Consider the following 25,215-nt stretch of genomic DNA (forward strand, 5'->3'; position numbering starts at 1 on the left):
CCAGAAGGGAAAGTAGGTTATAGCACATAAATTGCTGAGTGAAATTGAGGAATTTATAAAAATAAAAGTAAAAATAAAAAGATAAAATATATAAATAAAAAAAAAAATAAAAATAAAAATGAAAGTAAAGCATAAAAATAAATAATAATAAAAAATAATAAAAATAAAAATAAATATAAATAATAATAATAATAATAATAATAAAAATAAAAATAAAATTTAAAATGAAACCATGATCATGGTAAACGTACCAAGAGTGGTAGATTGTAGTGGAAAAATACAGGGTTTTCCTGTACTTCCTTCCTAAGAAGTCTAGAAAAAAAAGGGGGAAGAAGCAAAGAATGATTAGAGAGGCGGTCTTGATACAGTGACATAAAAGGAATAAAACACAAGATAATTAATATACATTCGGCCCATATTATTCTAGAAGATGATGTCCAATTCCCTATTAAGGCCTTTGGGGGCCATAGTCTGTAATGTGTAGATCCAGAATGATTCTCGTTCCTTGAGAAGTTTTATATGATCACCGCCCCGTCTTGGTCGTTCCACTCTTTCTATTACCTGGTACCGGAGTTGAGACACGGAATGGTTGGCTGAGACAAAATGATGGGGGAGTGGAAGCCAGGTTTTCTTAAGTCTAATGGTAGACGTATTATATATATGTCTTGTAGCTTTATTTAGGAAGTTTGTTTCTTATCTTTATGAATTGCATGTTTTTTCTTTTACGCATATATATTTGTACAGCACACTTATATGTTGTATTTATTCTTGCAGTGAGGTTTTGAAAAAGACCGTGCCAGGTCGAAACGTTACCTTATTACCTTATTGTCCGCAATCACTTGCTTTTTCTGTAAAATTATTTGGTGGTGCCTGTGCACTTGAATAAAAACAAAGAAAACTCTCTACATTTGAAATCAAGACTTGAGTGGTGCTGCTACTTTTTGTGTATTCTACTACATAGAGGCAATCTATGGAGGCTATTGAAGCATGGCAAAAGTAAAAAAAAATGTTTAAAAAAATATGAAATAAATAAAAAAAATGTAAATGTTTAAATCACCCCCTTTCGCCTCATCTAATATATAAAGCTGAATGTGTGTGTGTGTGTGTGTGTGTGTGTGTGTGTGTGTGTGTGTGTGTGTGTGTGTGTGTGTGTGTGTGTGTGTGTGTGTGTGTGTGTGTGTGTGTGTATGTCAGGGATTGGCATCTGAACCGTCGCAGCTACAGCCACAAAATTTTGCACAGTCACACGTCTGGACCCCGAGAGCGTCATAGGCTATGTTGTGAGGTGAAATTTTAACCCCGCGCTTTCCAATTCACCAAACAATTTTGACCCTATCTACATAATGGGGAAAAAGTGAAAGGAAAAGTGTTGGAGGCGTCGCAGCTACAGGCACAAAATTTTGCACAGTCACAAGTCTGGACCCCGAGAGCGTCAAAGCTATGTTGTGAGGTGAAATTTTAACCCCGCGCTTTCCAATTCACCAAACAATTTTGCCCCTATCTACATAATGGGGAAAAAATGAAAGGAAAAGTGTTGGAGGCAAATTAACAGCTGCCAGATGTGAACAAGGGGGACTTAAAGAATGAGAGCGATGGCACCAAAGAGTATATACTGTACAGTTGCTAAGGTGGGGCCCCGACATGGGATAATCACCACACCACCACGGGGATATGAACACACACACAAAATGCGCCACACACTACCACGTGCTCGAACACATATACCACCCTCAGCGCACATTTCACCACACATACACCAACCTCGCCACATAAAAGTCGAAACACAAAAGTCGCCGCTCAAAACTCGCCACGCGCAAAACTCTCCACATGCAAAACTCGCCACACGTGCAAAACTCACCTCATGGAAAACTCACCACACGCAAAACTTGCACACGCGGAAAAAATGCCACATGCACAAAAGTTGCAACACATGCAAAAGTTGCCTCACACAAAACTTGCACATACTCAAAAGGCACCACACATAAAACTCGCCACGCGCAAAACTCGCCATGCGCAAAACTTGCTGCACACAACTTGCTACACTAACCTGTCACATGCAACTCGACACACAAAAAGTTGCTACACGCATGTCGCCACACAAAACTCATCTCACAAAAGTCGCTACATGCATGTCGCCACACGCAACTCAACACACACAACTTGACACACGAAACTCGCCCTAAAACACACACAAGTCTGGTATTATCCTTCAAAAATAAAAATCTGATTAATAAGCAGACAAACTACAAGAGCAACAAATGTACCATATAGGAATCCGGCAGCTGTCAGTCACATGACCAGTCTATTATGTGTATGTGTGAGCTAATATATACTGCCAGGGGGTGGGCTTACTGTTGGCTTGGGATTTATCAGGCTGCCAATTTAGCTTACAAATACTGAGGTAAAAATACTGACCAAATAACGTGTGAACGAGGTCTAATACAGGAGGAGATGACATACAGATATATACTATATACAGGAGGAGATGACACACAGGTATATACTATTTACAGGGGAGATGACACACAGGTATATACTATATACAGGAGGAGATGACACACAGATATATACTATATACAGGAGAGATGACACACAGGTATATACTATATAGAGGAGGAGATGACATACAGGTACATACTACATACAGCAGGAGATGACATACAGGTATATACTATATACAGGAGGAGATGACAAACAGGTATATACTATATACGGGAGCAGATTACCTACAGGTATATAGAATATACAGGAGGAGATGACATACAGGTATATACTATATACAGGAGGAGATGACACACATATATATACTATATATAGGTGAGATGACACACAGGTATATACTATATACAGGAGGAGATTACATACAGGTATATACTATATATAGGAGATGACATACAGGTATATACTATATACAGGGGACATGACACACAGCAGGTATATACTATATACAGGGGAGATGACATACAGGTATATACTATATACAGGAGATGACATACAGGTGTATACTATATATAAGGGAGATGACAAACATGTATATACTGAGGTGAAAATGAGAGGTGTGAGGTGAAAATGAAAAGGTGTGAGTGCAAAATAAGAGGAGTGAGGGAAAATAGTGGAGTGATCGGAAAATGACAGATGTGAGGTCGAAATGACAAGTGTTAGGGGGGAATGAGGTGTGAGGGAGAAAATGAGAGATGTGAGGGGGAAAATGAAAGATGTGATGGGGAAAATGAGAGGCGTGATGGGAAAATAAGAGAAGTGAGGTGTTATAACTAACCACAGATATTTACTATGCCCAGGCAACGCCGGGCTCTTCAGCTAGTTCAAAATAAAACAATAAAAATCAAATCAAATATACACATATTTGGTATCGCCGTGTTCAGAATCAACCGATATATCAATAAAAAAAAGGATTAACCTGATCGCCAGTTTTTTTGGTCGCCGCAACATTGCATTAAAATGCAATAACAGGCGATCAAAGGAACATATCTGCACCAAAATGGTATTACTAAAAATTTCAGCTCAGTGCGCATAAAATAAGCCCTGACCCGACCCCAGATCACGAAAAATGGAGATGCTACGGGTATCAGAAAATGGCGCAATTTTTTTTTTTTTTTAGCAAAGTTTGGAATTTTTTTCACTACTTAGATAAAAAATAACCTAGCGATGTTTGGTGTCTATGAACTCATAAAGAACTGGAGAATCATAATGACAGGTCACTTTTAGTATTTAGTGAATTTAGCAAAAAAGCCAAACAAAAAACACACATGGGATTGCACTTTTTTTGCATTTTCACCGCACTTGGAATTTTTTTCCCATTTTCTAGTACACGGCATGGTAAAACCAATGATGTCGTTCAAAAGTACAACTCGTACCGCAAAAAATAAGCCCTCACATGGCCATATTGACAGAAAATTTAAAAGTTATGGCTCTGGGAAGGAGGGGAGCGAAAATCGAACATGGAAAAATGGAAAATCCCAAGGTCATGAAGGGGTTAATATTTTATAAAGGATAAAAAAAGGTGAAAAAAGCTGTACCTTTATCATGTCTTGTAGACATATTCCTTTTCAGCTATACCCTTTTTAAGAAATATGAATATGGATTTTTGCAAAAATATAAAATATGTCAGTTAAAATGGTACATTTGTGTGATACTGTCCTAAGTTCATGGGATCCAATAAGAACCATTATATAATGAATCACAACAAAGCTATCATGGTCATGGTCAGATACCACTGCTCCCCAACACATGGATTTAATTTAGACATTTGTTATTTTGTCATTTAATAAGCAATGTGAATTTAATTATTTTGAAAAGGCCTACTTTTACCATAAAATTGATGTCTGAGCAGCAACTACAGGTAAGACAGGGTCCAACGATCCTTAAAACATTTTCATGCCTCTCATTTTGTATTGTGAATTTTGGTAGAAATGGATGCCAATTCTGGATCACATAACCGATTGTTATTCCTGGGGGAGACTGAACCTCAAGCTATGAAAGAAAACAAAAAGAACACTGGTACAATATAGAACAATGTAATACATAAGGTTATTAGTACTCCTCCTATCAGGATTGAAACTCCTTAGCCCAACAGTCACATCTCATCCTTTGATAGTAGGCCATTGGATGAGAACATTAGACCATCTTTTTTCCATGTACAAGAACTGATGGCTCTAACCCAACACAAACTCCTTTTTCTCTACAACTATGGAAATCATGGCAAACCTTCCACATCTCCTGACCTTATTTTTCCTCACTGACACCTTCTAGGAGAACTATAGTCATATCCTCATTGCTTCACTTCAAAACTCCAATTTCAGTCTGTTATTATAAATCCTCCCCTCAATCTTTGTGTTTCTTGCCTATCTTTTCACATTTTTCTGCCCTCACCTAGGTTGTTCCGAACACCAATATTATTAGCTACAGTTTTGCATATTGCTCATAACATTTCAAAACTATTTATTTATCTGCCATAAAGTATTGCATAGTTTTCTTTTATTACTGAGTTCTTTAATTGTATACAATTTCTAATGCTGTTGGGTGTGGACCCACTGTGCCACGGGCTTGGCTAACCCTGGAAGGGCATGACTAAATGTCTACTGGGTATTCAAAAGAGCCTCTAGTGGTGAAGATAGGCTGGGCCGCCGGTAGATACCAGGACAGTTCCTGGGACTGCAGCAGCTACCCGGAGGAACACATATTCAGACAGTCCGTGGTTGGAGCAGGCAGTGTAGGGACCGCAGGTAAAGAAGGATGCAGGGACAAACAGGAGCCAGAAAGCAAATAGCGTTTTTAACTTTCTTTTTAACTTCCAACCAAAAAGATGACAAACGTTTTCCACGCAGGGAACTTATATACAAGAACACAATCTCGCAGTAAATCCTAATTACTATATGGCCGCCCTGAACTATACCCGTAGAACGCGGCAGCGCCTCACTAGTGACCCCCTACTAAGATAAAATCAACAACGGTCACTTATCAGTGCTGGTTCAGCAATGTAGTCCTGACGGTGAGGCTCCGACAACGCCGTAGTCCTGATGGCGGAGGAAGGAGGTGTCTTCTGGCGACGGGCCCAGGCGTAGAGTCGAGTCCAGAATGTCTTTTGCGGTGCTGCGTTCCCTCCTGCAGGCGGACGTTGATCCGAGGTAACAGCCTCCCAGTCCAGAGAAGAGTCTTTTTGAGGAGGATTAGGAGAATAATCAGTATCAGTCACAGCTGAGACGAAACCATGCGAGTCTGTAGCACTCTCTGGCAAGGTGCTCTCAGGGAGCGCGGTAATACTGTCCCTGAGCTGATCAGCACTACCCCTCTGCCTGGGGGGTCGCTGACGACGAATGCGCCTCTTTTTGGGGGCTCCAGTAATTGCCCGCAGTGTCTGTTGCACGTTTTCCCCCTGCTTCCAGCAAGTCTCACTGCGGCCTGCACACTCACAACAACTGCGCTGCAGTTTCCTCTCCTCAGAGATTTCCCGCGCTTCTCTGCCCCTGCTTTCGCGCATTTTGCTTTTTATCCTCTCCTCTCCCTGCGTCACTCTGCCTCCTGTCACATGAGCCTGGCTTCCCATGCACCCCTCAAATCCGTCCCCCGGAACCCCGACTCCCGGCAACAATGGTTCCACCCGTCTGCACAGCTCACCAGGTCCCTGTCCCCTACATTCCCCCACCCTGTATGCTCGCCAGTCCCTGGGCGAGGCCTTCGCACTGACAGGTCACCCACCTGACGGACTGTTCCACACTTGGGTCTGTCTAGTGTGTAAGTCAGGACTATAGCGAGTTGGGGGTCTACCGGCAGTAGAACGTTCAGAACGTCGTGGCTCGGGTCCTTGTGTAGGGGGTGTTGGGGGAATGTCGTCAGCGGAAGGGTGAATGATCAGGGGTAGTGTAGTAGTCGAGATAGGGGGAGTATTTTGACGCCGTTCTTCTTCTTCATCATCTTCTTCATCCCACCAATGGTTGTTGGGGGACTCAGTCGTAGGTGGCTCTTCCCTGATTGCGGATTCCGGGGTGTCCGAGTCAACAGAGCGACACAACCGGAGCATGTTGCGATGAAGAATGCGAGTACCTGTACTTCCGAGGGCCTCAGACTGCACTTCATATACAGGTCCATGCGGGTCTATACGGCGAAGCACCCGATAGGGTGTTTTTTCCCAACGATGGTCTAACTTGTTTTGCGGTCTTTGCTCTCGAACGAGTACTCGATCACCTGGACGGAACTCTGGGGGTTTTGCTGTAGGGGTGCTCCGATGCTCCACTTCCCGAATTCGAGTGTGTACCAGTCGGTGTAAGGTCTGCAGCCGATGCCGATGATCACGCACCCACGAAGCCATTCCTGTTCGGGGGCCTTCTTCCTCCAAAGACAGTTCCAGATCTGTCATGCCTTTTCCTGGGCGCCCAAAGACCACTTCATACGGGGTGCGTCCTGTGACATGATGAACTCTATTGTTGTAGACCCACACTAGGTCAGACATGTACTCCGGCCAGCGGGCCTTCTGATCTTGTTCTAGCGCACGCAGCATTTGAAGCAAAGTCCGGTTAAACCGCTCACAAGCCCCATTTCCCTGGGGATGATACGGTGTGGTGCGTGACTTATCAATGCCGTAGAGGCGATGCAGCTCTTCCATGACTTTGCCCAAGAAACAGGCGCCTTGATCCGAATGTATTCGCCTCGGACAGCCGTAAACTTGAATAAAGTTCTTACAGATAGCGCTCGCCGCCGACTCAGCTGTCTGATCACGGGTAGGGATGACTACCGCGAATTTTGAAAAATGATCTACCATAACGAGGCAGTGTTCGTAGCCTTGATGCGCTGCTCCAATGGTAATGTAGTCTATCATTAATACTTCAAAAGGGGCAGACGTCGTGATGCTCTGCACAGGCGCCCTTTCCTCCGGTGACTTGGTTAGTTCACATTGTCGACATTGTCTACAGGCAGTTTGTACTTCCGCAAGCAGCCGAGGATGATAGAACCGAGTTTGCAGCCACTTAAACGTCCTCTTCACTCCGAAGTGTGCCCCGGACTCATGAGCTTCTTTAGCAACTGCGGCCACCACAGGCCCTGGTAAGACCATCTGCCAGGTCGGCTCGGAATCTGCCTGAGCCATGGTTAAGTGGCATAAGAGCCCGTCCTGAAGAGTTAGGCGCTCCCACTGCCGCAGAAGAAGGTTCAGGTCTGACGGGAGAGTTTGTCCAGGGGTTCTCACGGGCAATAGACCATTCGTTATCCACTGTCGCAATGGAGCTAGTTCCTGGTCTTCCTGTTGTAGCCGTATCCATTCGTCCTGACTCTGAACCAACAGTCCTGCAGCCGTTCCGTTCCCGGTCTGTTCCCGGCTCACAGCCGTCTGAGCAGCGCCCCCGATGGCGTAGGGGATTTCTTCTCCCTCCAGCTCCTCATCTCGGTTAGTTCTTGGGGGATTCTTCCGCAGACGAGATAATGCGTCAGCATGAACATTCTCCGCTCCTCGCTTGTAAAGGATACGGTATCTGTACTTGGCCATCCGGGCTACCCAGCGCTGTTCTAGGGCACCCAATTTCGCATTTTCCAGATGTGCCAATGGGTTGTTATCCGTGCGTATCAGCACCTCGGAACCGGCCAGGTACTCAGCGAACCGCTCCGTCATAGCCCACACCACGGCCAGCAGCTCCACCTTGAAAGAACTGTAATTGTCTGGGTTCAACTCAGAGTCATGAAGAGACCGACTCGCATAGGCGATCACTCTCTCCCGCCCATCCTGAACCTGAGACAACACAGCCCCCAATCCCTGAGAGCTGCCGTCGGTGTGTAGGATGAACGGTTGCGAAAAGTCCGCATAAGCCAACACCGGCGGCTCCATGAGAGCTGTCTTCAAGTCCCAGAACGCTGCTTCTTGTGGCTCCTGCCATTGTATCTTCTTTCCCCGTTCCTTGGGGGAGCTTCCTTTCAGCAGGACTTGTAGATTGTGAGAACGGCGAGCAAAATTCTTCACGAAGCGCCGGTAGTACCCAGCGAGGCCCAAGAACGCCCGTACATCCTTAGCGGTCTCCGGTGTGGGCCACTCCTGGATTGCAGCAATCTTCTCCTGCGATGGCCGGACTCCTTCGGCGGACACCACATGCCCCAAGTACTCGATCTGTTCCCGGAACAAGTGACACTTCTGGGGCTTCACCTTAAGCCCGTATTTCAGCAACCGGTCTAGTACCTGTTCCAGTCGGCACAGATGTTCCTCGAATGTTGGGGCGTAGATGATGATGTCATCCAGATAAATGAGAGTGGCCTCGAAGTTCAAATCCCCCAGACACCGCTCCATTAATCGTTGGAAGGTGCCTGGAGCGTTGGCCAGCCCAAACGGCATTCGATTGAACTCAAATAGTCCCATGGGAAGGATGAACGCTGTCTTAGGACGATCTGTTTCTGTCATCGGGACCTGCCAGTATCCGCTGGCTAGGTCTAAGGTGGAAAAATATTTGGCCCGACCCAGCACGGAGAGAGACTCCTCGATACGGGGAAGTGGATAAGAGTCTCGAACGGTGCATGCATTTAGCTTACGATAGTCCACACAGAACCGGAGCGTGCCGTCCTTTTTCCGCACCAGCACGATCGGGGCAGCCCACGGGCTCTGACTCTCGCGGATCACTCCCTTTTGTAGCATCTGGCCTAACAACGTCTTTACTTCCTGGTACATCTGCGGGGGAATCTGTCTGTACCGCTCCCTGATGGGCACTGTATCTCCGGTCGGAATTCCATGTTCGATGGCCGTGGTACAGCCAAAATCATCTTCATGTTGCGCAAACACTTCAGCATAGTGTCCAAGGAGCCGCTGCACTCGCGAGACTTGTGATGGATCCAGACCCGGTAATTCTGCTCGCATATGCTCCAGAATAGTTTGACCTTTTCGGAATGCTATCAGCTCAGGATCCTGTGTAGACCGGACACTGACCATCCAGGGATCAGGGGAATCCACCTTTAACTGTAAAGTATCTGGAGGAGGCATCACTTCTAACGGTCGTAACACTTTGGCCATCTCACTTCGGACCCGTAGCACGACATCGTGTTTGTCCACATTCACACATCGCACTGGTACGGCCCCATTTTTAACAGTAGCCAGAGATCGGGCCACCAGCAGTCCTGTGGGCAAAGGGGACGTAAAGGTGGGCTCAACCTGCACTTGCACTCCTTCCAGAGGGATGCGAGCTCGGATGGGCAGGGATATAACAGTCTGTCCTGGGGGAAACGTCACTTCTGCTGTCGGGGAGGTGATTACTTTCCCTAGTATGTCTCCCTCCTGAAAGGTCTCTTGCACACGGACTTCCCTCACTAACTGTCTGAACACGGAGCCTTGAGGTGTACTGGTCCCCCACTGATTGAGTGTCTCTTGTGTGGTCTCCCCTAACAGCAAACTGCCAAAGTCCTTCAATACATTCATCCCCAAAGTCACGATATGTTGTGGGCTGGAATCCCCCCGCGTCAACACAACCCCCCGGCGGCCCAGGTCTTTCCCACATAAAGATATTTGCATCCAGGTGACCCCTTCCACTGGGATGGGCAGCTGATTGGCGGCCTGCAACCGAATTACGGGGCCCCATTGGGGTCTGACTGACACAGGGAAGTGTTTTCTAAAATAGGCCTCGGGCATAGTCGTGACTTGAGATCCGGTGTCCACCAGACAACGTACAGCCCGCCCTTCAAACTCTGCCCAAACCAGGGGGCAGCTGGCAACCAAATTTTCGGGACTTTCACCACCCATCCGCGGGGATTCTGACTCCGAGCGTCGTCCCCTTAGCTCGGAGTCCTCTAGTTTAACGCCCGCCGTGACGAGGTCCTCCCTCTCCGGGGGCACTCCCGTGCAAAATGTCCTGCCTCCCCGCAACCATAGCAAGCACCGGGGACCGGATAATATCCTGAACGAGCGCCACGAGCTGGACTCCCAGACCCTTGCCCCCGGGGTAGCTCCCTTGGGCTTCGCGCATTTTTTTTTACTTCGGCCAGTTCGTCTCGGATTTGTTTGAGCTCCTGCCGCATCTCCTGAACCCACGACGGCTCACCCCCTCCTGGTGCAGCGGTCTGGATAACCCGAGCCTCTCCTGTCAGGACCGTCACCCCCCTCTCTTGCTCCCGGGTGCGGGCCTCATTGCCTATGTCGGAGAAAGTCAGGCGCGGGTCGACCCGCACTCGTTCACGTAGAGCCTGTTTGGTCAACTCATCCCGCAGTCCCGTCACCAGTTGGTCGCGCAGGGTCACGTCAACATGTCCCATCCCCATACCATCTTTCCGCACGATTGCAAAGTTTAGCTCTTGCAGAGCATTCATGTACTGAGTGACAGTCTCGCCCTCTTTTTGTCGCCGTCCAAACAACCGGGCCCGCAGCTCTCCCACGTCGGTGGGATCCCCGTGCGTCCCCTCTAACACATGTAACACCCCGGTAAAAGTATTCCGCTCTGTGGGGGGTCTCAACATCACTGAATCTCGGGCCTCTCCGTCTAATGCCATAATGGCTACCTCAGCTTCCAGGGCCGGGGTCATAGGATGCATTCTCAACAGCCCCCTCATCCTTTCAGTCCAGCTCCACAACAACATGTTGCTCCCATTAAACTTGGGCAAATTGTTTAACATGGCCCCCAATGAGAGAGAAGCTCTAGGCCCAGCCCCATCCTCCGTATCTTCTGGCTCCTTCTTTGGATCCTGCATCCTGCCGGCTACGCCAAATGTAGGGACCGCAGGTAAAGAAGGATGCAGGGACAAACAGGAGCCAGAAAGCAAATAGCGTTTTTAACTTTCTTTTTAACTTCCAACCAAAAAGATGACAAACGTTTTCCACGCAGGGAACTTATATACAAGAACACAATCTCGCAGTAAATCCTAATTACTATATGGCCGCCCTGAACTATACCCGTAGAACGCGGCAGCGCCTCACTAGTGACCCCCTACTAAGATAAAATCAACAACGGTCACTTATCAGTGCTGGTTCAGCGATGTAGTCCTGACGGGGAGGCTCCGACAACGCCGTAGTCCTGATGGCGGAGGAAGGAGGTGTCTTCTGGCGACGGGCCCAGGCGTAGAGTCGAGTCCAGAATGTCTTTTGCGGTGCTGCGTTCCCTCCTGCAGGCGGACGTTGATCCGAGGTAACAGCCTCCCAGTCCAGAGAAGAGTCTTTTTGAGGAGGATTAGGAGAATAATCAGTATCAGTCACAGCTGAGACGAAACCATGCGAGTCTGTAGCACTCTCTGGCAAGGTGCTCTCAGGGAGCGCGGTAATACTGTCCCTGAGCTGATCAGCACTACCCCTCTGCCTGGGGGGTCGCTGACGACGAATGCGCCTCTTTTTGGGGGCTCCAGTAATTGCCCGCAGTGTCTGTTGCACGTTTTCCCCCTGCTTCCAGCAAGTCTCACTGCGGCCTGCACACTCACAACAACTGCGCTGCAGTTTCCTCTCCTCAGAGATTTCCCGCGCTTCTCTGCCCCTGCTTTCGCGCGTTTTGCTTTTTATCCTCTCCTCTCCCTGCGTTCACTCTGCCTCCTGTCACATGAGCCTGGCTTCCCATGCACCCCTCAAATCCGTCCCCCGGAACCCCGACTCCCGGCAAAAATGGTTCCACCCGTCTGCACAGCTCACCAGGTCCCTGTCCCCTACAGCAGCACAGGTTCAGAATTCAAAGCCAAGGTCGGGATCGATAAGGATAAACGAGAAGGGAAGCACAGAGTGGGGAAAAAGTACAAGTGAGGTGAAATGCTGAAAAAACGCAATTTCCCCATTTTGTTTTTATTGAATTCATTGTGTAGTAAAACTGATGTGATAATGTAATAATGATAATAATAATAATAATTAGTGATGAGCGAGTGTACTCGTTTCTCGGGTTTTTCCGAGCACGCTTGGGTGGTCTCCAAGTATTTGTTAGTGTTCGGAGATTTAGTTTTCATGGCAGCAGCTGAATGATTAACAGCTACTAGCCTGCTTGATTACATGTGGGGATTCCCTAGCAACCATGCAACCCCCACATGTACTCAGCCTGGCTAGTAGCCGTAAATCATTCAGCTGCCATGATGAAAACTAAATCTCTGAACACTAACAAATACTCGGAGGTTACCCGAGCAACGAGTACACTCACTCATCACTAATAATAATATTTCAGATTAAAAATGAGAGGTGCAGTAACTTAAAAGTTGCACTTCTGGGGATTACCATTTTGGTTTAATTGATTTATGTTTTGACAGATCATACTTTTGAAGATGCAGAAATGAAAAATATGCTTTTCTTCAGAAAAGGAGGGTTGATTTAAGCTGTTATATTTTCATTTTGATCTCCAACCCAATAGATGCTAAGTAGTTAGGGAAGGTAGTGTTAGTAGACGTATACTTCAGAGAAACATCAATAAGTAATATTTAGTAAAAATTTTCAAATGTTAAGAGGCAGAAAAATGGAATGGTAACCTGCATAAATTGAAATTAACAGTAGTAAAATTAGTATTTTTTATTGAACACATTATTTTTTATTTGTACAAATCTTTCTAGTCCTTTTATATCCCACGTGACTGTGCTCTTAGGCCTTCTTCACAAGTCCATTTTTTATGCCCACATGCGGTCTGTTTTGAAAGGACTTCAAATACAAACATACGCATACCCAATATATTCAATGGTGGTGCACACATGTCAAGTTTCATGTCAGGATTTTTTGCGCGGGACAGACAAAGTGAGTGCCGCATACTGATAACACACAGATGATATTCGTATGTCATCAGTGTGACATGTACCGGCACTTGGGAGGAAGTCGTACAGTTCACACTGATCTCAGGTGCCGTCCTGCTGCTGAAGGCAGCTCTCATCATTGTCCCCTGCTTGTGCTGAGATCAGCACGACCAGGAGACAATGATGGGAGTTGTATTCAGCAGCAGCTGGGTAATGCCTGTTTAAAATAAATAATAAAATGAAAAAAAAAAAACGGCATGGGCTCCTGTGCAATTTTCATAACCAGCAGGGGGCTGATTTAATCTGGGACAAGGGATGTCTCTCTATACAGTACAGGCCAAAAGTTTGGGCACACCTTCTCATTTAAAGATTTTTCTGTATTTTCATGACTATGAAAATTGTAAATTCACACTGAATTATATACTTAGCAAAAAAGTGTGAATCAACTGAAATTATGTCTTATATTCTAGGTTCTTCAAAGTAGCCACCTTTTGCTTTGATGACTGCTTTGTACACTCTTGGCATTCTTTTGATGAGCTTCAAGAGGTAGTCACCGGAAATGGTTTTCACTTCACAGGTGTGCCCTGTCAGGTTTAATAAGTGGGATTTCTGCAAGAGCAGGAGGTGATGATGAGAACTGCCGGCGCTTAGGATTAGCGCGAACTGTACTACTTTTCTCAGACACCGTTCTGTGTCACACGGATGTAACACACGGACACCCTGACACAAGGACACAAGGACAGCAAACACAGACACAGAGATGGAACATGGATGGCCAACGGATGTCACATATGTAAACAAAGACAAGACCACAGATCTCACCAGTACTGGCTTTCCCTGTACAGGAATCAGGGCCGGACTGGGACTAAAATTCAGCCCTGGCATTTGAAGGTACACAGGCCCACTTGTCACATGGTGAATATGTACCGTAATATCTTTGTGTACCTGTAGGTCACAAGAAGTGAGGGGAGTGTAACACGACTATATAACATAGAGCTGTGCCCAGTATTACAGCTCAGTCCTTTTTATTGCTCTTAGGTGCAGGATCGGGCAAAGCTGCTATTTTACACACAGAGCTGGGTCTCATAGATAATGAAGATGATGCTGCGCTCTACATAGTGCTGCTGCGGCATCTTCATATAGCTGATGGACAGTGATGCAAAGAGCCATATACCCACTGAGCTAATATTTATCTATTTATTTTACTCACTGATATAGCGCCATTAATTCCAGAGCACTTTACAGATGTTATCTTTACTGTCCCCATTGGGGCTCACAATCTACATTCCCTATGAGTCATTGGAGTGTGGGAGAAAACCCACACAAACACGGGGAGAACATACAAACTCCTTGCAGATGTTGTCCTTGGTGGGATTTGAACTCAGGACCCCAAGTGCTGCAAAGCAACAGTGCTAACCACTAAGCCACCAAAAAATCTCTACAGAGGCCAAGATCGGTGTTACCGCCATATCGTGACCATATACTGGTAGATATGAGCTCTGCAGAACATATAGGAGATCACAGTACAGTTATATACACTGCTCAAAAAAAATAAAGGGAACACTTAAACAGAATATAACTCCAAGTAAATCAAACTTCTGTGAAATCAAACTGTCCACTTAGGAAGCAACACTGTTTGACAATCAATTTCACATGCTGTTGTGCAAATGGAATAGACAACAGATGGAAATTATTGGCAATTATCAAGTCACATAAAAGGAGTGGTTCTGCAGGTGGGAACCACAGACCACATCTCAGTACCAATGCTTTCTGGCTGATGTTTTGGTCACTTTTGAATGCTCGTTGTGCTTTCACACTCGTGGTCACATCTTGGAACAAGCGATGGACACCGCGTTCTGGACTCACATCACTGCCACTCTCTGGCAGGGACCTCATGTCTGGTCCACCTTTGGATCCATTTTGTAATTTACATGCACATATGATACTATTCTAACCCCTGAAGAGGATTCCTTTCAACTATATTTGCTATCTAGGACTTTAGGATATATCCCATCACCCAGACGAGAAGCATTACGGTCTGACCCTTTCTACTACATTATCCTCATCCACACTACTATATAGGATCCATGTTAAGGACCTCACTCTGACCTTGAGCCACACACAAATAGTGTTTCCAAAATACTAAGTACACTGAAGAAGGTCAATGTTACTGACCAAAACGTTTGTTGTACAAGTGGCTGCCATTAAAATTTTCATATCATTGAAAGTTGAGTGCCAAAGTTTATTTCATATTCACACTCGTGGTAGCATGAGACAGACTCTACAACCCACACAAGTGGCTGAGGTAGTGAAGCTCATCCAGGATGGCACATCAATGCGAGCTGTGGCAAGGTTTGCTGTGTCTGTCAGCGTAGTGTCCACAGGCTGGAGGCGCTACCAGGAGACAAGCCAGTACACCAGGAGACGTGGAGGGGGCCGTAGGAGGTCAACAACCCAGCAGCAGAACCGCTACCTCAGCTTTTGTGCAAGGAGGAACAGGAGGAGCACTGCCAGAGCCCTGCAAAATGACCACCAGCAGGCCACAAATGTGAATGTGTCTGCACAGTTAGAAACTGACTCCATGAGGATGGCCTGAGTGCCCGATGTCCACAGATGGGGGTTGTGCTCACAGTCCAACACCGTGCAGGACGCTTGGAATTTGCCACTGAACACCAGGATTGGCAAATTCACCACTGGCGCCCTGTGCTCTTCACAGATGAAAGCAGGTTGACACTGAGCACATGTGACAGACATGACAGAGTCTGGAGATGCCGTGGAGAGCAATCTGCTACCTGCATCATCCTTCAGCATGACCGGTTTAGCAGTGGGTCAGTAATGGTGTGGGGTGGCATTTCTTTGGAGGGCCGCACAGCCCTCCATGTGGTCGCCAGAGGTAGCCTGACTGCCATTAGGTACCGAGATGAGCTCCTCAGACCTCTTGTGAGACCATATGCTGGTGCGGCTGGCCGTGGGTTCCTCCTAATGCAGGACAATGTCAGACCTCATGTGGATGGCGAATGGAGAGCGGGACAGTGGGTGGAGAGAGGGATGGCGAGTGCAGAGAGGGACGGCGAGTGGAGCGGGGCTGTGGATGGAGAGCGCCGGACGACAATTGGAGAGCGGGGTTGCGGAGGGAGACAGCGGGACGGCCAGTGGAGAGTGAGGCTGCTGAGGGGGAGAGCGGATCTGTGGAGGGAGAATGTGGGACGGTTATTGTAGAGTGGGGCTGCAGAAGGAGAGAGCGTGACAGTGGATAGACAGCTGGGCTGCGGAGGGAGACAGCGGGGCTGAGGAGCTGCTGCCGGACAAAGCGGGATGGTGGGTGGAGAGCTGGGCTTTGGAGGGACAAAGCGGGACGGCGAGTGGAGAGCGGGGCTGCAGAGGGAGAGAGCGGGACGGCATTTACTTACTTTGCCCGGGCAACGCCGGGCTCTTCAGCTAGTGTTATATATTACACTATGTGTACAGACATCAGGTCTTATATCATCACTAGTGTTGAGCATTCCGATACTGCAAGTATCGGGTATCGGCCGATACTTGCTGTATCGGAATTCCGATACCGAGATCCGATATTTTTGTGGTATCGGGTATCGGTATCGAAACAACATTAATGTAAAAATGTGTGTAAAAATGTGTAAAAGAAAGAATTAAAATAAAAAATATCGCTATACTCACCTCTCCGACGCAGCCGGGACTTCAGCGAGGGAACCGGCAGCGTTGTTTGTTTAAAATTCGCGCTTTTACTTGGTTACGTGAAGTCCCGGCTTGTGATTGGTCAGGTCGGCCATGTTGCCGGGACGCGGACCAATCACAGCAAGCCGTGACGAAATTACGTCACGGCTTGCTGTGATTGGTCCGCGTCCCGGCAACATGGCCGCCATTAACCAATCACAAGCCGTGACGTCACGGGAGGCTGGACTTGCGCGCTTTTTAAAAAGCGCGCGAGTCCAGCCTCCAGTGACGTCCCGGCTTATGATTGGTCACGGCGCCATGTTGCCGGGACGCGGACCAATCACAGCAAGCCGTGACGAAATTACGTCACGGCTTGCTGTGATTGGTCCGCGTCCCGGCAACATGGCCGCCATTAACCAATCACAAGCCGTGACGTCACTGGAGGCTGGACACGCGCGCTTTTTAAAAAGCGCGCGAGTCCAGCCTCCAGTGACGTCCCGGCTTATGATTGGTCACGGCGCCATGTTGCCGGGACGCGGACCAATCACAGCAAGCCGTGACGAAATTACGTCACGGCTTGCTGTGATTGGTCCGCGTCCCGGCAACATGGCCGCCATTAACCAATCACAAGCCGTGACGTCACTGGAGGCTGGACACGCGCGCTTTTTAAAAAGCGCGCAAGTCCAGCCTCCCGTGACGTCACGGCTTGTGATTGGTTAATGGCGGCCATGTTGCCGGGACGCGGACCAATCACAGCAAGCCGTGACGTAATTTCGTCACGGCTTGCTGTGATTGGTCCGCGTCCCGGCAACATGGCCGACCTGACCAATCACAAGCCGGGACTTCACGTAACCAAGTAAAAGCGCAAATTTTAAACAAACAACGCTGCCGGTTCCCTCGCTGAAGTCCCGGCTGCGTCGGAGAGGTGAGTATAGCGATATTTTTTATTTTAATTCTTTCTTTTACACATTTATATGGTTCCCAGGGCCTGAAGGAGAGTTTCCTCTCCTTCAGACCCTGGGAACCATCAGGGATACCGTCCGATACATGAGTCCCATTGACTTGTATTGGTATCGGGTATCGGTATCGGATTGGATCCGATACTTTGCCGGTATCGGCCGATACTTTCCGATACCGATACTTTCAAGTATCGGACGGTATCGCTCAACACTAATCATCACAGATTATCCTGTATATAAGATCAGATGTCTGTGCACACAGTATAGGATATGTCAGTGACATATTCTCCTATACACTGTGTATACTAAGATATATGCACCGACTGATCGCTCCTGGACCGGGCTACAGGACACACATGATATAATATATGGTGGCTCTATATATATATGCAGTGTATGATGTCCTGCAGCCACAGCCAGGCTCAGGAGTGATCAGCCTATGATCCTGTATACAGCTGTCTGCTGTGAGTTATTGCTGCAGCTTGTTCTTACACACAGATCCGGCCACGCTGGAGCTGATGACCCCACTGACAGCGCGACCAGATCTGTGTCAAGCTTCAAGCTGCGCAATAAATCTCACCTGCTTCAGCTCGACTGCAGATACCACAATGCAAGATCCGACCCTGCCAGTGACCTCCAGCCCCGGCCCCCTGTCTGCTGGCTGACCTCATCACAGAAGCTCCTCTCATCTCGGCAGATCGCAGGTGACGTCCACTCTCCCATCATGTGTGTCTGCAATCCTGGGATAGCCGGCCTGCACTTGTACAACTCTATGGTACAGTACAGTGCCGGGAGGCCTACAACTTCTGCACAGGGACCTGCACAGCGCCCCCTGCTTGTGTACATGATCACGGAGCAGAATTGAAATCAGCAGGGCCAAGGGAGGGGGCGGCACAGAACAGCACAGAGCCGCCCCCCCTGGTCCTGCTGGTTTCATCAGTGCAGCATAATTCTGTGTGCACAGCAAGCTAATGCTGCCTGACGTGCACGCTGAAGAGAGAGGTGACTGAGCGGCCCATTAGAGGGACCAGCCCTTCTGGCATTTGCCAGAAGTGCCCAATGGCCAGTCCGGCCCTGACAGGAATCACCAGGACGTGTGATGTAGGCGTTAGTCTGAGAATCATGCAGGCTCTAATATGTGAATTGAATGTCAATTTCTCTATAAATTTCCTTTAGGAAGCTAGATGTGAGTTTTGGTCTGCAGTGATTCTGCCAACCAGAGAGAAAACAGAAAGACCACTTTAGTAGAAAACTAACTCCTTTAGTATTTACCACATGTATATTACTGTAAAGCCACACTCACACGTTCAGTACTTGTAAGCCAAAATCAGGCGAGGAAACGTATTTGTGCATTTTTCACACACTCGTGGTTTTCGATAAAGAGGAAATGTTGGAAACTGAGTGACTACATAAAACTGAATTCAGATAAATTCACATAAAATATATACTGCAAAAATGAATAAAGATGACAGCTTTACCTTGTAACTTTTCAATACTTACTTTTTGCAGGCAGCAAGGAGTGAGACAGCAGGTGCACCTAAGGGGTCTCAATAATCGCATTATTTCTTGGCCCCTGTTATCAGTAATCACTATGACAAAGGAGCGGGCGCCTCCCCAAAAATATCGATTGCACCAACTGTTTTCTTCTGCTGCGAAGTACACCCGCTGACCCATGCTGTTTTTTATTTCATATTTATTGTTTGTTTCAAACCCTGTGATAACTAATAGAAAATAATTGTACAGTAATGACACAATTAAATTGCATAATAATAAAAAACATAAGAGGTGCCTCACATAATATCTCACTGACATTGGGCCTGTTATAGAAACTGTTGGGCTTGTGATATTCAGTTGGAATCTAAAGGGTTGTCTGGTACGTTATATTGATGGCTTATCCTTAGGAAAGTTAATCAATATCAGATCAGTATGGGTGCGACAACCAGCACAAACACCGATCAGCTGTTTTCAGTGCAGTGACAGTTGGAAATGATCAGTTGCTGAACTGAATTGTACAGCTTCTTTGGCTGCATAGTCACCACAATGGGGTACTGCAGATCCACGCCTCTTAATTTGACTAGTAGTGGATGAGTAGTACCAGCCATGGCCACTATCCACTATACAGTTGATGAAGCTGACAATTCATACAGTGGGGCAAAAAAGTATTTAGTCAGTCAGCAATAGTGCAAGTTCCACCACTTAAAAAGATGAGAGGCGTCTGTAATTTACATCATAGGTAGACCTCAACTATGGGAGACAAACTGAGAAAAAAAAATCCAGAAAATCACATTGTCTGTTTTTTTATCATTTTATTTGCATTTTATGGTGGAAAATAAGTATTTGGTCAGAAACAAACAATCAAGATTTCTGGCTCTCACAGACCTGTAACTTCTTCTTTAAGAGTCTCCTCTTTCCTCCACTCATTACCTGTAGTAATGGCACCTGTTTAAACTTGTTATCAGTATAAAAAGACACCTGTGCACACCCTCAAACAGTCTGACTCCAAACTCCACTATGGTGAAGACCAAAGAGCTGTCAAAGGACACCAGAAACAAAATTGTAGCCCTGCACCAGGCTGGGAAGACTGAATCTGCAATAGCCAACCAGCTTGGAGTGAAGAAATCAACAGTGGGAGCAATAATTAGAAAATGGAAGACATACAAGACTACTGATAATCTCCCTCGATCTGGGGCTCCACTGTTGTGATTTTGCTTTTTGCTCCCTCTAGTGGTCATTAGTGAATTGACTCTGGAGCGTCTGTCTTTTTCTTTATCCTCACCTGGGCCGTTAGTTCAGGGGCGTTGCTATATAAGCGCCTTGGACCTTCAGTTCAATGCCTGGCATCGTTGAAATCAGAGCTAATCTGTTGTGCTCTTGTCCTTGGATCCTGGTTCCTGTATTTCTAGCTAAGTCTGCTTCCTTGCTTTTTGCTTTTGTTTTGTATTTTTGTCCAGCTTGTTCCAATCTGTATCCTGTCCTTTGCTGGAAGCTCTAGGGGGCTGGTGTTCTCCCCCCGGACCGTTAGACGGTTCGGGGGTTCTTGAATCTCCAGCGTGGATTTTTATAGGGTTTTTGTTGACCAGATAAGTTATCTTGCTTTATTCTGCTATTAGTAAGCTGGCCTCTCTTTGCTGAACCTGGTTCATTTCTGTGTTTGTCATTTCCTCTTACCTCACCGTTATTATTTGTGGGGGGCTTGTATCTTGCTTTGGGGTCCCTTTCTCTGGAGGCAAGAGAGGTCTTTGTTTTCTTCTCCTTGGGGTAGTTAGATTCTCCGGCTGGCGCGAGTCATCTAGCGATCACCGTAGGCATGATCCCCGGCTACTTCTAGTGTTGGCGTTAGGAGTAGCTATTTGGTCAACCCAGTTACCACAGCCCTATGAGCAGGATTTTTGTATTTCGCAGACTTACACGTTCCTCTGAGACCCTGTCCACTGGGGTCATAACAGTATGCCAGGCCAGTATTAAATGTTTAATGCATTGCAGAAGTGGGATTATAAGAAAGAAAATTTTGAGTTTTTTTTTTCCTCTCTCATTTTTTTATTTTATTTTATTTTTATTTTTTTTTTTTTTTTTTTTTTCTTTTCCCCTTTACCTCAGAGTGGCTTAAGCTTGCTGCAGACATGAATGTCCAGACCTTGATTACAAGTGTGGACCAGCTTGCCGCTCGTGTGCAGAGTATACAAGATTATGTTACCAGAAATCCTAGGTCTGAACCCAAGATTCCGATTCCTGAACTGTTTTCAGGAGACCGATTTAAGTTTAGGAATTTCAGGAATAATTGTAAATTGTTTTTGTCCCTGAAACCTTGTTCGTCTGGAGACTCTGCTCAACAAGTAAAAATTGTTATTTCATTCTTACGGGGTGACCCTCAAGATTGGGCTTTTTCGTTGGCGCCAGGAGATCCGGCATTGGCCGATATTGATGCGTTTTTTCTGGCGCTCGGTTTACTTTATGAGGAACCCAATCTTGAGATTCAGGCAGAGAAAGCCTTGCTGGCTATGTCTCAGGGCCAGGACGAGGCTGAGGTGTATTGCCAAAAATTTCGGAAATGGTCCGTGCTGACACATTGGAACGAGTGTGCACTGGCCGCTAATTTTAGAAATGGCCTTTCTGAGGCCATTAAGAATGTTATGGTGGGTTTTCCCATTCCCACAGGTCTGAATGATACCATGTCCCTGGCTATTCAAATTGACCGGCGGTTGCGGGAGCGCAAAACCGCAAATTCCCTCATGTTGTTGTCTGAACAGACACCTGATGTGATGCAATGTGATAGAAAAACCGCAAATTCCCCCATGGTGTTGTCTGAACGGACACCTGATTTGATGCAATGCGATAGAATCCTGACTAGAAATGAGAGGAAAATTCATAGACGCCGGAATGGCTTGTGCTACTACTGTGGTGATTCTACACATGTTATCTCAGCATGCTCTAAACGTATATCTAAGGTTGTTAGTCCTGTCACCGTTGGTAATTTGCATCCTAAGTTTATTCTGTCTGTAACTTTGATTTGCTCATTGTCATCTTATCCTGTCATGGCGTTTGTAGATTCAGGTGCTGCCCTGAGTCTTATGGATCTCTCATTTGCTAAGCGCTGTGGTTTTATTCTTGAACCATTAGAAAATCCTATCCCTCTTAGGGGTATTGATGCTACGCCATTGGCAGAAAATAAGCCGCAGTATTGGACACAGGTTACCATGTGCATGACTCCTGAACACCGCGAGGTGATACGTTTTCTCGTTCTACATAAAATGCATGATTTGGTTGTTTTGGGGCTGCCATGGTTACAGACCCATAATCCAGTCCTTGACTGGAAGGCTATGTCAGTGTCTAGTTGGGGCTGTCTTGGTATTCATGAGGATTCCCTGCCTGTGTCTATTGCTTCTTCTACGCCTTCGGAAGTTCCGGAGTATTTGTCTGATTATCAGGATGTCTTTAGCGAGTCCAGGTCCAGTGCATTGCCTCCTCATAGAGAATGTGACTGTGCAATAGATTTGATTCCAGGCAGTAAGTTTCCTAAGGGGAGACTGTTTAATCTGTCGGTACCTGAACATACCGCTATGCGTTCATATATCAAGGAGTCTCTGGAGAAAGGACACATCCGTCTGTCTTCTTCCCCTCTTGGTGCGGGATTCTTTTTTGTGGCTAAGAAGGACGGATCTTTGAGGCCTTGTATTGACTATCGGCTTTTAAATAAGATCACTGTCAAATTTCAGTATCCTTTGCCGCTGTTGTCTGACTTGTTTGCCCGGATTAAGGGTGCCAAGTGGTTTACCAAGATAGACCTTCGTGGTGCGTACAACCTTGTGCGCATTAAGCAAGGGGATGAATGGAAAACCGCATTCAATACGCCCGAAGGTCATTTTGAGTACTTGGTGATGCCTTTTGGGCTCTCTAATGCCCCTTCAGTTTTTCAGTCCTTTATGCATGACATTTTCCGGAACTATCTGGATAAATTTTTGATCATTTATCTGGATGATATTCTGGTTTTTTCTGATAATTGGGACTCGCATGTGGAGCAGGTCAGGATGGTCTTTAAAATTTTGCGTGAAAATTCTTTGTTTGTCAAGGGCTCAAAGTGTCTTTTTGGTGTACAGAAGGTTCCCTTTTTGGGGTTCATTTTTTCCCCTTCTGCTGTGGAGATGGACCCAGTCAAGGTCCGAGCTATTCTTGATTGGACTCAGCCCTCGTCAGTTAAGAGTCTTCAGAAGTTCTTGGGTTTCGCTAACTTCTACCGTCGTTTTATCGCTAACTTTTCTAGCATTGTGAAACCTCTGACGGATATGACCAAGAAGGGCTCCGATGTGGTTAATTGGGCTCCTGCCGCCGTGGAGGCCTTCCAGGAGTTGAAACGTCGGTTTACTTCGGCGCCTGTTTTGTGCCAGCCTGATGTCTCGCTTCCCTTTCAAGTTGAGGTGGATGCTTCAGAGATTGGAGCAGGGGCCGTTTTGTCGCAGAGAGGCCCTGGTTGCTCTGTTATGAGACCTTGCGCCTTTTTCTCTAGGAAGTTTTCACCTGCGGAGCGAAATTATGATGTGGGCAATCGGGAGTTGTTGGCCATGAAATGGGCATTTGAGGAGTGGCGTCATTGGCTCGAGGGTGCTAAGCATCGTGTGGTGGTCTTGACTGATCACAAAAATCTGATGTATCTCGAGTCTGCTAAACGCCTGAATCCTAGACAGGCCCGCTGGTCATTGTTTTTCTCCCGTTTTGACTTTGTTGTCTCGTATTTACCAGGTTCAAAGAATGTGAAGGCCGATGCTCTTTCCAGGAGCTTTGTGCCTGATGCTCCTGGAGTCGCTGAACCTGTTGGTATTCTTAAGGATGGTATTATCTTGTCAGCTATTTCTCCAGATCTGCGACGTGTGTTGCAGAGATTTCAGGCTGATAGGCCTGATTCTTGTCCACCTGACAGACTGTTTGTGCCTGATAAGTGGACCAGCAGAGTCATTTCCGAGGTTCATTCCTCGGTGTTGGCAGGTCACCCAGGAATTTTTGGCACCAGAGATCTGGTGGCCAGATCCTTTTGGTGGCCTTCCTTGTCTAGGGATGTGCGGTCATTTGTACAGTCCTGTGGGACTTGTGCTCGAGCTAAGCCTTGCTGTTCTCGTGCCAGCGGGTTGCTCTTGCCCTTGCCTGTCCCTAAGAGACCTTGGACACATATCTCCATGGATTTCATTTCTGATCTTCCGGTGTCTCAAGGCATGTCTGTTATCTGGGTTATATGTGATCGCTTCTCCAAGATGGTCCATTTGGTTCCTTTGCCTAAGCTGCCTTCCTCCTCCGATCTGGTTCCTGTGTTTTTCCAGAACGTGGTTCGTTTGCACGGCATCCCTGAGAATATTGTGTCAGACAGAGGATCCCAGTTCGTTTCCAGATTCTGGCGATCCTTTTGTAGTAGGATGGGCATTGACTTGTCGTTTTCGTCTGCTTTCCATCCTCAGACTAATGGACAGACGGAGCGAACTAATCAGACTTTGGAGGCTTATCTGAGGTGTTTTGTCTCTGCTGATCAGGACGATTGGGTGACCTTCTTGCCGTTAGCTGAGTTTGCCCTTAATAATCGGGCTAGTTCCGCCACCTTGGATTCGCCGTTTTTCTGCAACTCTGGTTTCCACCCTCGTTTTTCTTCGGGTCATGTGGAACCTTCTGACTGCCCTGGGGTGGATTCTGTGGTGGATAGGTTGCAGCGGATCTGGAATCTTGTGGTGGACAACTTGAAGTTGTCACAGGAGAGGGCTCAGCGCTTTGCCAACCGCCGCCGCGGTGTGGGTCCCCGACTACGTGTTGGGGATTTGGTGTGGCTTTCTTCCCGCTTTGTTCCTATGAAGGTTTCCTCTCCCAAATTTAAACCTCGTTTTATTGGTCCTTACAAGATATTGGAAATTCTTAATCCTGTGTCCTTTTGCCTGGATCTTCCTGTGTCGTT

General features: G+C 46.8%; 1 protein-coding gene across 1 annotated transcript in view; it reads right to left on the minus strand.

Moving 5' to 3' along the window:
- LOC143810072 (phospholipid scramblase 1-like) overlaps positions 1 to 25,215 on the minus strand; it is a 77,514-nt gene that overhangs the window by 20,347 nt on the left and 31,952 nt on the right. The window contains exons 5-6 of the mRNA XM_077292959.1: positions 19,290 to 19,510; positions 4,330 to 4,491 (exon numbers count right to left, since the gene is read on the minus strand). Coding sequence (XP_077149074.1) covers positions 4,330 to 4,491; positions 19,290 to 19,510 — 383 coding nt within the window. The remainder of the gene's footprint in view (positions 1 to 4,329; positions 4,492 to 19,289; positions 19,511 to 25,215) is intronic.

This window comes from Ranitomeya variabilis, chromosome 2 (assembly GCF_051348905.1).
Source record: "Ranitomeya variabilis isolate aRanVar5 chromosome 2, aRanVar5.hap1, whole genome shotgun sequence".
Lineage (NCBI taxonomy): Eukaryota > Metazoa > Chordata > Amphibia > Anura > Dendrobatidae > Ranitomeya > Ranitomeya variabilis.